At 38.8% G+C, this 14,047-nt stretch overlaps 1 protein-coding gene across 8 annotated transcripts in view; it reads left to right on the forward strand.

Moving 5' to 3' along the window:
• The window catches only part of KHDRBS2 (KH RNA binding domain containing, signal transduction associated 2), a 650,326-nt gene that overhangs the window by 405,354 nt on the left and 230,925 nt on the right, over positions 1–14,047 (forward strand). For all 8 annotated transcript variants that reach the window (XR_008444592.1, XR_008444587.1, XR_008444588.1 and 5 more), the window contains one exon: positions 11,102–11,229. Coding sequence is in view for 1 of the 8 variants with exons in the window: in XM_054024593.1 (XP_053880568.1) it covers positions 11,102–11,229 (128 nt within the window). In the remaining 7 variants the exon portion in view is untranslated. The remainder of the gene's footprint in view (positions 1–11,101; positions 11,230–14,047) is intronic.

Genomic DNA, 14,047 nt, shown 5'->3' on the forward strand with positions numbered 1-14,047 from the left:
GCAAGAGGAAGACCAAGGCCCATTACTCAATGAGGGGGGAAAGACAATAACAGAAAATGTGGAAATGGTGGAAGTGCTAAATGACTTTTTTGTTTCAGTTCTCACCAAAAAGGTTAGTAGGGATCAGACATCTAACATAGTGAATGCAGTGAAAATGAGGTCGTATCTGAGACTAAAACTGGAAAGAGGAAGTTAAAAAATACTTAGCCAAGTTAGAGGTCTTCAAGTCAGCAAGGTCTGATCAAATATATCCTAGAATACTCAAGGACCACACGGAAGAGATGTCTCAGCCATTGGCAATTATCTTTGAAAACTCATGGAAGGCAGGAGAGATTCCAGAGGAACGGAAGAGGGCAAATATAGTGTCACTCTATAAAAAGGGGAATAGCAATCAATTTGCAACCACCTAGATGATGATAAGGTGATAAGTAAGAGTCAACATGCATGTCAAGAACAAATCATGTCAGATCAACCTAATAGCTTTCTTTGACAGAGTAACAAACTTTGTGGATAGTGGAGCAGCAATAGATGTGGTATATTTTGACTTTAGTAAGGCTTTTAATAGGCTTGCATGACTTTCTCATAAGCTGGGGGAATATAGCTTAGATGGAGCTACTATAAGGTGGGTGCATAACTAGTTGGAAAACTGTTCCCAGAGAGTAGTTATCAGTAGTTCACAGTCAAGCTAGAGGGGCATATTGATTGGAGTCCCACAGGGTTCAGTTCTGGGTCCGGTTTGGTTCAATATCTTCATCTATGATTTAAATAATGGCATATAGAGAGAACACTTATAAAATTTGTGGACAATACCAAGTTGGGAGGGATTGCAAGTGCTTTGGAGGATAGGATTAAAATTCAAAATGTTCTGGACAAACTAAAGAAATTGTCTGAAATAAATAAGATGAAAAACGATAAGGACAATTGCAAAGTACTCTATTTAGGAAGGAAAAATCGATTGCACACATACACAATGGTAAAAGGATCTAGGAGTTCTAGTGGATCACAAGCTAAATATGAGTCTACGGTGAAACACTGTTGCAAAAAAAGCGAACATCATTCTGGGAAGTATCAGCAGGAGAGTTGTAAGACACGAGAAGTAATTCTTCCATTCTACTTCACACTTATAAGACCTCAACTGGAGTATCATGTCCAGTTCTGTGTGCCACATTTTAGGAAGGGTGTGGACAAATTGGAGAAAGTCCAGTGGAAAGCAACAAAAATGATTAAAGATCTAGAAAACATGACCTATGAGGAAAGATTGTACAACGTGGGTTAGTTTGGTCTGGAGAAGAGAAGACTGAGAAGGGACATGATAACAGTTTTCAAGTATATAAAAGGTTGTTACAAGGAGGAGGATGAAAAATTGTTCTCCTTAACCTCTGAGGATAGCACAAGAAGCAATGGGCTTTAATTGCAGCAAGAGAGGTTTAGGTTGGACATTAGGAAAAAACTTTCTGACTGTAATAATCTTCTGAGCAGATATTTAAATGAATTATTTAGTATAAAAATTAATCATTTTGAATATCAACACTCCTTGAGGCTCCTTTAGCTCTGTTGTAGCAATAACTAATCTCATATCACTGGACCAAATTTCATGCAAATACCCACACAGAACTTGCATTCATGACATTGGCAACTTCCCTCTCACTGCTGAGAAGCAAGATGTCACCTCTCCCTTCCTTGGTGCTTGTAAACTATGGTGTCCTGAGTTGACGATGCCAGGCATATTTAATTGTGCATGCTTAAAGAGAAAAAGAACATCCACACTAGAGTTAGTGCAGTCTGTGGCAAGCTGACAAATCTCCCAGCTGTCAAAACGAAGCATACATGATTCTGGCTTACATCTGGTTGCATTCTGCCGATAGGCATTTACAGGCACAAACTCATATTGGTCAAAACACGTTCTGATGGAGACTGAGAAGTGTATAGTCTGTTTTATGTGGTTTTGATCTTTAATGTTATCCAACCCAAGCTTATTTATAGACAGACAGTAATCAGGTAGACACTAACTATTTTTTGTTTGTGTTGTGTGTGAAGTGGCACAATATTTATTAGTGTGGGTTATGCCTAGGGCCCTATCAAATACATGGCCGTGAAAAACACATCAATGACCATGAAATCTGGTCTCTCTCATGAAATCTGGTGTTTTATGTACTTTTACCCTAAAGCAGCATTTCTCAAACTGGGGTTCCTGACCCAAAAGGGGGTCACAAGGCTATTGTAGGATGGTTGTGGTATTGCCACCCTTACTTCTGCACTGCCTTCAGAATTGGATAGCCGGAGGTATGGGGAGATTGTTACTTTTGGGGAGGGGGTCATAATTGGGTTTACATGTTTATATTTTGTTGTTTTAAAATGCATATTCATATTTTGTTATAACACTGTGAAATTTAAAATGTAAATATCTGAAAGCTTGAAATTCAATATTTTTTAAAATGTCATGATCATGACATTTACAAAAAAATGGACTGTGATTTTGGTAGGACCCTTTCACTTAGTTGTTGAAATGCACAGTTTTTGTCCTGATCTCAGATGGCTTATATTCACGATTTTGAAGTTGAAGTATTTGTCTGCATGTACAGCAACTGTTTTTACATAAGTGCTGACATATATGGTCAACTGTACAGAGTCATATGGTACTAATGTGATATGACAGTCAGAGAGGAGGACATTTGGCAGAAGAATCATCATTTATGGTGCTTTGCAGGCTGTCCATCTAAATCCATCATTACCTGGCACCTATGTTCTAGCAAAATAATTGGACCAATCTGGGAATGGGCATAATGCCATCCTAACAGATGGACATGAGTGTAGGTAACCAAAAGACGAGGCATACACATTAAATATGCCTTCAGAGAGCATGAGTCTTATCTAGGGACATCAAACAGCTTACTTTGAGCCTCTCTGTGTGTGTTAAGAGCATATGCTACCACTATTGGATATCCATGCAACTTGGCCTAAAACCAGCTCCCACAGTTCTGGTGAATTTTGTATTAATTTTTTGGCTGGATGAGATATCTCAACCATAGAGGTATCTGATATTATATCTTGAGCCTTCAATTATTATTAAAGACATGGCGTGTAAAGTTGTATTGCACAATTGCAGCTGTGCTGATTCCAAGTGATGTAATTGATCTCTATTGCAAAAGAAACACGTGCAAATTTGTATGTGGAAAAATCAAGTATAGAGGTGATTCATTCTTATAAAGCCTTTATTACATTTTCTACTCTGATTTCTTTCTGTTTGCTGTGTGAAAATGAAATCCTGTTCTGTCAAAACATTTATTCTTTATAACATGAAAAGTCCATTAATCTCATGCTTTAGGTGAAGATGGGGTTGAATTTAACATTGCTAGTTTGTCAATGGTGTACCCTTAAAATGTTAACATGTACTAAAAAAGCTGGTGCAGACAATTTTTTTGTAATATATTACCTTCCAAAGGTTCAGAAATGTAGTAAACACCTGTACCTCCCAAATTTGGGACTTTGGGCTGCAAATGCCATAAGAATCAGCTTCTATGGTTGTGGGGTCCCCCGCTGGGGCACTTGGGGCACTTATGCACTATAGAAAATAAGAAAATGCAATCAAAGTAAAATAAATTTACTTTCACCACCAATTCTAAGTCATCATTGCAGTTAATTGAACAGTACAGTGCTTTCATGTGACAAAGGATACATGAGGTGGCAGCTACTCCAGCATTCCAAGTTTTGTAGCTCTTATCTACAGGAGGCTTCAAGGCCACAGCTGGAGTTAAAGGGAATATTCTTAGTGAAGCTGCATGTACAGATTAATTGAAAGGCTTATCCTTCAAAAAATTGCCCATGACGTCTGATCACTGCACATCTGAAGTGAATGACATTTACCCAAAGATGGTGGGCCAGGCAGAACTGATATACTGAATTGATGATATCCTGAGAGTAGAACAAGCAGGTTTTAGATCATAATACCTGTGATAAGTTCTGGCACTCACCACCTACATCAAGAATGGCTTCCAGACTAGCCAGAGATAGATGCCGAAATCCTAGATTTTACTGCTGCGTATGACACAATCTGGCCTACTATACAAAGTGTCATTAGTCCACAGCCATGACAATCCACTTTGTTAGGAGCTATTGCTGAAAAGCCATCAACTCCATATTTTGTTTGTTTGTTTTTGTCTTCCAAATAAATAGCACCTGGAAGTCCAAGAACAATGGTCTGCCTGAGGGCTCAGTTCTAGCACTGACACTTTTCAAACCCTTTACAAGTGGCCTTCCCTACACCACTGTAAGGAGTTTTATTTACACAGACATCTGTTTGACAGGACAAGAGCAGGATTTCACTCATGTAGAAGAAGTCCTGATGCTAACATGAAGATGGCCCATTATTGTAAAAGATGGAGACTTAGACCTAATACCAAAAAGACAGTTTCCAGTTGCTTCCATCTATACCACATAAAGGCCTACAAACATCTTAACATCTTTCTGAATCGACACAGCAGGACCATGACCAAATACCTGTGTATCTATTTGTTAAACTGGACTGTACCCTGACTTTCAAGGAACACCTTACTAAAACCTCACTGAAAATAAAGACAAAAAACAATCTGATCAGCAAACTAGCCAGTTCTACATGAGGAGCCAATGTGCAGAGTCTAAGACATTCTGGGCTTACCTTATGCAATTATTTGGTATTGTGCTCCTCCAGTGTGGCACAGCTCTCTTCACCTCGGACTAGTAGACACGCAGCCTAGTGACACCACGTGTATAACAGGTACCATGAGACATGCCAACCTGGCGTGGCTGCTGGTTCTGTCCAACATCAACTCCCCGTGCTTTACCACCATTGGGGGGGCTCTTGCCCCCCTGAGTTTCGTACCAGAGGTCTGCTCACCGTGCACACCCTAGCCCCAGATGGAGCTCTTAACTGCAACACAGCTTGAGTGTGATATGTGATGAGTTCTTTACTCCCAGCTTCTGCCCTTGGGGCAGGGAGTTTGTTTATAAGGGTGATTAAGCTAACAAAAGGCTTGTCATTAAATTAAAGATCCTTAGATGATCCTGAAATCATTGCCAAGCACTCCGGTTAAAGGATCGGAAACAAAGGGGAGGAAAAAATGGTCAGTTTTCACAATGGAGAGAGGTAAATAGTGGAGTCCCCCAGGGGTCAGTACTAGGACAAGTGCTTTTCAACATATTCATAAATGATCTGGAAAAAGAGGTAAACAGTGAGGTGGCAAAATTTGCAGATGATTCAAAATTACTCAAGATAGTTAAGTCTAAAGCTGACTGCAAAGAGTTACAAAGGCATCTCATAAAACCGGTGACTGGACAACAAAATGGCAGAAGAAATTCAATGTTGATAAATGCAAAAGTAATGAACATGGCAAAATATAATCCAAACTATACATACAAAATGATGGGATCTAAATTGTCTGTTACCCGCCAAGAAAGAGATCTTGGAGTCATTGTAGATAGTTCTCTGAAAACATCCATCAATGTGCAGTGGCAATCAAAAAAGGTAACAAAATATTGGGAATCATTAGGAAAGGGGTAGATAATAAGACAGAAAATATCATATTGCCTCTGTATAAATCCATGGTACGCCGACATGTTGAATACTGCATGCAGATCTGGTCACCCCATCTCTAAAAATCTATATTGGATTTGGAAAAGATACAGAGAAGGGCAACAGAAATGATTAGGGATATGAAATAGCTTCCATATGAGGAGAGATTAAAAAGACTGGGACTTTTCAGCTTGGAAAACAGATGACTAAGGGAGGATATGATCGAGGTCTATAAAATCATGAATGGTGTGGAAAAATTGAAAAAGGAAATGTTATTTAATCCTTCACATAACACAAGAACTAGGATAACCCAATGAAATGAATAGGCAGCAGATTCAAAACAAAAGAAAGTTTTTCTTCACAGCCAACCTGTGAAATTATTTGCCAGGGGGTGCTGTGAAGGCCTAAATTATAACAGGGTTCAAAAAAGAACTAGATAAGTTCATGGAAGATAGGTCCAATGGCTTTTAGCCAGGAATGCAACACCAGGCTCTGGGTATCCCTAGCCTCTGATTGCCAGAAGCTGGGACTGGATGATGGGATGGATCACTCGATGATCCCCTGTTCTGTTCATTCCCACTGAAGTCCCTGGCATTGGCCACACTGTTGGAAGACAGGATACTGGGCCAGATGGACCATTGGTCTTACTCAGTATTGCCATTCTGATGTTCTTATATATAACCCAAATGTATCTTCCCCCGCTGTAACAAACTAGACCCCACTCCCCTCCCTGAGCTGGGATAGATCAGGGTCTCTCTCTCCACAGAGTTAGTAACAAAGTAAGAATATACATTAAAATTTTAAATCTAACCAGTGATTTGACAACAGATGTCAGAATGTGTTAGTATTAGAGCTAAGTGAGTCTAATATTTATTTAATTTTCTTTCTTTTATATAGGAATTAGATACAGTGCTCCTGTCAGCTAATTTGTAAGTTATTATCTGCAGAATTTTCTCCCTAAAGCAAGACATGCCACATCTATCTCTGTTTAAAGATGTGTTTAATCCACTGAGCCACAATCTTTGCTCAAGACACCCTGTTTGGACAACTCCCCCAGTGGTTCTCAACCTTTCCAGATGACTGTACCCCTTTCAGGAGTCTAATTTGTCTTGCGTGCCCCGAGTTTCTTCTCACTTAAAAACTACTTGCATACAAAATCAGACCCAAAAAATTACAAAAGTGTCACAGCATTCTATTACTGAAATACTGCTTACTTTCTCATTTTTACCATATGATTATAAAATAAGTCAATTGGATTATAAATATTGTACTTACATTTCAGTTTATAGTATATAGAGCAGCATAAACAAGTCATTGTCTCTATGAAATTTCCGTTTGTACTGACTTCGCTAGAGGTTTTTATGCAGCCTGTTGTAAAACTAGACAAATATCTAGATGAATTGATGTACCCTCTGGAAGACTTCTGTGTACATGTACCCCTGATTGAGAACCTCTGCACTGAGTAACCACAAAATCTCCACTGGGTGGCCTAATTGATGTCAAGAACAAGTTTCAAACATAGCCAATGCCTATCTTGTGACAGCCCCCTGGTTTTACCTTCCACACCATCTTTACGTAAAGCTCAATCACTTCAGATGTGCAGTGATCAGATGTGCTGCTAATGACTATATGTGGTGCCTTTGTGACTCCCTGCTTTGCTGTTGTGGCCATTTAGAAGATGTAGTAGGCCATACATGTAGGCTGTACCTATTGGCAAGGGCGGGCCGGTTCCCTCTTCCCTCAGCTAATGAATGGTTAAGACACTCAGACAGTTGAATGGAATATCCAGTGGATATCCTGAAGCTGTTATTCTGGAAGCAGGCAGGCCCCAGTCATAACCTAGGAATATAGGAAGTGCAAATCCATCTTTCCCTTTTTCTCCAATTTCTCTGCTGAGCACAAGAATAGAATAACACAGAATTGAGCACTAAATGTGTATGTAAACATGTTGCTCTCTATTGGCTGTATAAAGCTGCAAATGAATATTTTGTAGCTGAGAGGGGTTTTTGTATTGGTTTGTGCAATAGGGGTCTGTGTTTTTGGAGATGTAAGCCCAGATTTCTATTCCTGGCTCTGCAGGTGTTTGTGGAGAAGTGACAGCCTCTTCACATTTAAGTCTGACTTTGTGATTTTGCTCCCCTTATACCTAATACACTAGATTGTGATACTTCTCTTTCAGATTGTTTAAAACTGCCATACTTAGGTCAGCTGTAAAATGAGGCTACTGATGCTTACTTTTGTAAAGCTCTTTGAGATCTAAAGATGAAATAGCTCTGTACGAGGCATTATTTCTCTTTTTAAAATATAGTCTAAGGCTAAGAGAGGTCAAGTGACTTGGCTGCTAGGTACTAGTAGATAGGTGTTTGCAGAATCAAGAGCTCTGAGTGCTAGTCTAGCTTTACCAATATTTATAGTGAAAGGGAGGCTGGACTGCACATGCATGCATAGCTAACTTAGCTGTGTAGTGAATGTGAGTGTATCTTATTAGGTGCAGAATGAATAAAAGAGAGGTTCAGGGAATCTCTCAGTGTGCATGTTTCAAGATCTAAAAAATCTGCAAAGAGGTTTGGGTTGAGTTTCAGGTACACGCTTTGGTTGGTTCTTATTTAATTTAAATGGGTTCACACATCCTTAGCTGTGATGTGATTATCAAATAAATTATTTTGATAGTTTTAGACAACTGTGTTCATACACTTCATGAGTGAGTGATTGCTAAAGTCAGTGATCAAAAATCCATATATTTTGCCTAATAATCCATACATAGACATTTGTGGCCCGATTTACAGAAATACTGAGTTCTTTTGAATGGACTGGGATTTTCAGCACCTTTGAAAATCAAGGTACCTGTGTAGAAGCCTAAGTATTCAGATGTCTAGTGTTTAAACAAATGTCCATAATTTCTAGCATAAAGCAGATGGTACTCTTATTATTATTCTTAGCGACACAGACTGACTGGACATCAGTAATATTTTAAGGATATAAACAACATGGATCTATCAGGAAAAGATATAGATTAAATTAGAGAATCAGAGATGAGGTTTCATAATTAGTGAAAAAAAGACTAGTACTGGACAAAACACCTACCACTCAGGAGTCTATTTTAATGTGGGGGTGAGGGTTTTCTAAAATGCTATATAAAGTATGTAAATACCTCATTATTCTTTGTTCAGAACAGGTATGTTTTATGTGCAACATCTTGTGTTCACTCATGTATAGTCACTTGGGATTAGGTGTATCTGAATTACCAGCAGCATAATTTTTCTTCAAATGCTAGGCACTGAACTCAGCTACAATTAAATATTCAGCAGATACTCTATTGCTAGCTAGACTCATGTAGTACTTATGAAAGATTAATTCAGTGCTAAATTCCTATTTAATGAGGGAGTTGAAGTAAGCATCACAGTCTAAAATTTCAGACTTCAGGTTTAGAAGATTACATTTTTATTAGGCTTTGTAAAGGGCACATATGATAAATGATTTCTGTAGAATTTATAACTTTTAAAATCAGTCTCTTTCAGGATATCTTTCCAAATACATTAGCTACAGGTTTTGATACCAGTTGAGTTGAGGAGCTTCTTTCTGCACAGCTATGTCTCTAGGGAGGGATACTTGTAAGCGGTATCCCAGAATGTGTCAGCCTCCCTTCCACACTGTCTTTTGCATCCCTTCCATCCCAACTTGCCTTTCATTTTGGAGAAGGTTAATTTATGTTTGTGTTTGAGACCCCTCAGCATTTCTCTGGGAATTCAGGAGCAAACCAAATTCTCTAGGTTGATGTCTTAATGTTGAAATAAATTGTCATCATCACAAGTGGTTAGCATAACATTACTCAATGGGCAGTGGAAGATGTCTGGTTATATCTGTAAATGTTACCTGTTGGATGCTATGTGTAGTTTTCCTACCATTTTTACACAGCAGGTTGATCTAGCAGGATGCTTTGGTGCAATACTACATAATGAAGGAACACTGTGCAATAAGATTTGGGGCTTGGTGTGACTTGTCAACCATTATTTGGGTTTGATTTTAATAATAAGAGCAAAAGGGTGTTTTCCTTTAAAGTTAGAATTCCACTAATATGTTTTATTATAGCGCCACTCACTGGAACTTTAGTGTTAGATTGTGTTCTGGGGTACAATCTCATTCAAGGAAGTAAGAATCCCCCTTATGTCCCTATGCAGACTACCTAGATCTTGGATCCAAACTCTCAGGAATAGAGGGGGGGCTACAGGATGGCTTACTCCTTCCTTGGCAAGGCTAATGTGGGGAAGGGCAGGGTAGGAGCAGAGTCCTGGTTCCATGTGTCTATCAGCTGGCTTGTGGAGCTCAGTCAGTGAAGGGAGTACTAATTATGAACACAAATCACTACTCGGATTTTTTTTTAAACTCTGCTAAAAAGAAGTGCCACTTGTGGTATACTCCAGGCAATGTTTTCTGATCCTCATATACCAGTCAATGCTGTTGTTCGTCAGATCAGTTGCTTCCTCAAGGATGGAAAAACTGGAGGGCTGAAATTCAATAATCTTTTCTGGTTTGAAATACTAATTAGCTGTTGCACACTGTATTGTCAGAAAGCCAGCAACTGCATTAGAGTTTTATACCCTTAGCAGCAGGCACAAGAGTTAGCTACAAAAGCAAGGGGATTAGAGAAAAAAGGAATTCTGCTTGAGAAAATAAAAACCGTGGACTAAATATAAAATGTCTATGATGGACATGTTATATAATATTGTATCAGTAAAAACTGAAATTCATTTGATCTGCTTACTGATCCAGAAAAAGCTGTGGAGTTGGTTCCCTAAGATCTCAGCTAAGTGGGTCTTCCTTGTATCATGAGATACCTGTTTATTACTTAGCAGTGCCATTTCTGAGCTCTAAAGAGAGCTCAATTTAGTTCTCCTGCTAAGAAGATATATGGAGTAACATAAAGTCTGTTTTTACTCAGGAGAAAAATTAAGTAAAGATGTATGGACGTGGAGGTTCAATTTAAGACTCCCACATCCACTGGTAGGCACGATTAAATTATCCAGTCAGGTTGATCCAATTTAATTTGCCAGGGAATAATGTCAAAATGGCATCTGTATTTTGGAATAGATAGTAGAAGACAGGGATTTTTAAAAATAAACAATTAATAAATACCCCAGAAATTATGTATATTACTAGATTTTTATGCCATTGCACTATTTGAGATCAGCACCATTGTATGTGAATACCCTTTTACACTTTGTCCTTCATATGAAGTAGCTCTCAACAGACAGATTTATAAACCGTGATAAGTAATGTGTAAGTAACTTTGTGAACACATTTACATCCATGCTCCCAAGTATTAGAAGCTACATGCACAGTCCCCATGTATATACGCAAAGCAGGGACAAGTAGTTGCTGCTCATAGAATTTCTATCATTTCAGCACACGTGGTAGTGCAAGAAAACTGCAACAAAAGTGATTTGCATGTGCAAAGATGTATGTGACCACACAGAGTTTGGGTTTAGGATGGTTTGACAGGAAAGCCAAATCTAGACACCAAAACCTCAGACAGTTCTGTCTTCTATCTTTCAGGACTACAATGATGAAATCCGTCAGGAGCAGTTGAGAGAATTGTCATACTTGAATGGTTCTGAAGATTCAGCACGTGGACGGGGCATTCGTGGAAGAGGAATCCGGGTAACACCTGCAGCTCCATCAAGGTACTTTGTTTTCTTATGGAGCCATACTTTGAAAGCATAGCCTGTTGAAACACGTATGATCTTTATAATCTGATTATTAACATGGTCAGTAAGCCAAAATATATTTCTCCTCAACATTGGTACAGTGGTCTATGACCCACAATTCACAGAAGGTAGGGCCATAATGCTGCCAGAGACTTGCTGTGCCAGTGTATCTGACTGTGGAAGAATCATCCGAGGTAAGGGATTTCTCCAATGACAAAGTCAGTTTCACCATTACAGGCAGCATGGCTGGAGCTAAATTAAGTCCTATTGAGTCCCAACTAACAGATAATCATCTTGGGGTACTTGACAACAGGTGTAACCTTACTAGAGTATGCAGCCTGTTCCAGATTGAGGAAACTGAAAGACTCTCTTTGCGCATGCGCGCACACACACACACACACACGCACACACACCGCCACTCTGCAGTGTGAGCTGTTTATCTGGATTGGAAGGTCGGAGTCATTATCACTGCAAATTCACTAATGGACTAAATGAATGCATTCTGTGCTATAGGCATTGTTAATTCCATAAAAACAAATAACATGTTATTTGTTGTACACCTCTACCTCGGTATAACGCTGTCCTCGGGAGCCAAAAAATCTTACTGCGTTATAGGTGAAACCGTGTTATATGGAACTTGCTTTGATCCACCGGAGTGCACAGCACTACCCCCCATTCCCCGGAGCACTGCTTTATATCCGAATTCGTGTTATATCAGGTCGCGTTATGTCAGGGTAGAGGTGAATATAGTATCAGTTCTAATTGGAGTAGTTAGAATTTGTGTCCTAAACACTGGCTTGCACAATCCTTCTAAGTATTACCTGATTCTCTATGATATTTTCATATTTTTACTGAATCTATGTATCACACTGACTTTGCTCACTATATGCTTTAACTTGTATTGCTCCTTAAGACCCACTTCCACTGTTAAGCCCACCAGAAATTAGCCATCTAAGGCAATAATTTAACCCAGATTGACCCTGTGCCAACATAAATTCATTTCTGGATGGAGCTTAGTATAGGTCTGTTTTTAATTAAAAAACAAGCAAGCAAGCAAAGAAACTTCAACCTCCGTCATCCACCAGGTTGTGGACTAATCTTCATTAACCCATTAATTTGATTCACGTTGTCTATGTCCTTTGTTCTCCAAAGATCCCCATACTGTTTGTTACTCTCCCTTCAGTTCATTAAGGGGAGGGATCACATTTAATTATCTATATTGTGAGGCATTTAGCACAATCTTACACGTGATAAAATACTAAATAATATTGATTTTTTTCTCAAAGTGTTGTATTTGTTAAGGTCTGCCTCCTCCAGCTCATATTATTGTTGTTGGGATACTGTAACATTAGAGCAGACCTCTTCCTGGACTGTTCCAATATCCCTTCTCTGTCCTGCGTTATATGGAAACAACACCATCATTTTTTCTGCAGATTTTTGCCCCTGCCGAAAATGTGGAATCAGCATATTACAATCTTGCTTGTCATAGTATTCCTTTGATTTGACTAAGAGGCAGTGAAAAGGACATGAATTTTCAGTTATTTTAAAGGATATTGTTAAATGGTTTAACTTGCAAAATTCTCCTTTCCCCACTACTGCAATCTGGTGAGGGGTATTTTTCCAGGCTTTAAATATAGCTTAAAAGCTGACCAGCCTGTCAATAAATTTTCGGAAATACAATAGTTACTGTCTATGCAAGACTTTTTACACTGTTACTGCAATGTCACACAAAGGAAACCAAAAGTTAACTACCAAACCCCATTTCTCAGGGCAGTGTTACCATAATTGATTCTGTTGATTCACAAACAAGGAAGTAAATAGAGCAGACCCATATTGGCTTTTACTTTATAAAATATGGAGGGGGGGAAATCAATGTCTGATAAATCAAAAAGGACTCTAGCAGAAAGGGTAAGAACATTTTTAAACTTCTTTTTTGCCCGCACCATGTCCTGTTTGTCGGTGTTGGCAACGCGTGTTCTTTGTCTTCCAAGCACACAGCCATAAGAAGATAAGAATGGCAATGGTCCATTTAGCCCAGCATCCTGTCTTCTGACAGTGAACTTGTTCATATCCTCCTTCAGTGTCTCAAACCACCTTTTTTCTGGTCTTCCTCATAGTTGTCATCCATGATTACTAGATTTTGTACTCTGACCAACATATCCCATGTCTCATCATCTCACATGGCCCAGCCATCTCAGGTGATACTCCCACAGCTTTTCCATTAAGATCTCATTTCAACGGTGTTCAGTAATTGTTCTTCTCTATTCCTCTATTCCTCCTTGGCCAGAATTCCAGTCCATTCATCATAGATGGCTATGGCTTCAAACTATGAAGAAAATATTGAAAACAATGAATTAAAATAAAAACATGAAAAACATTATAACATTTTGGGCAATATCCCTTCAGCAATAGAATCTAAAATACACAAATGGCAAATTTGAAATGTGGGGCCAGATCCTCAACTGCTAAGAATTAGTATCGTTCTATTGACTTCAGTGATATGCCCCATGACTTCCTTTAACTAATTTACATCCTACAAATGTCTCTTGTATTTTGTAAGGTAGTTTTTTCAATGAATAACTCTAAAAATGTTGCAAATGAAATAGTTGGACTTCAAGTCATTTGGCAAAACACAGTAGACTAGAAAATGTAAAATCATTGCATAAAGGTCACTCCTATTCAGAGTCTATAGTATCAGCAGCAGCAACTTGTAGAAAAACAGGCTCACATGAGATGTAGACTTTTAGGATCACACATTCTTCATCTACAGTTACACAGGGATTAAAGACAAAAT

The sequence above is a fragment of the Malaclemys terrapin genome, chromosome 3, assembly GCF_027887155.1.
Source record: "Malaclemys terrapin pileata isolate rMalTer1 chromosome 3, rMalTer1.hap1, whole genome shotgun sequence".
Lineage (NCBI taxonomy): Eukaryota > Metazoa > Chordata > Testudines > Emydidae > Malaclemys > Malaclemys terrapin.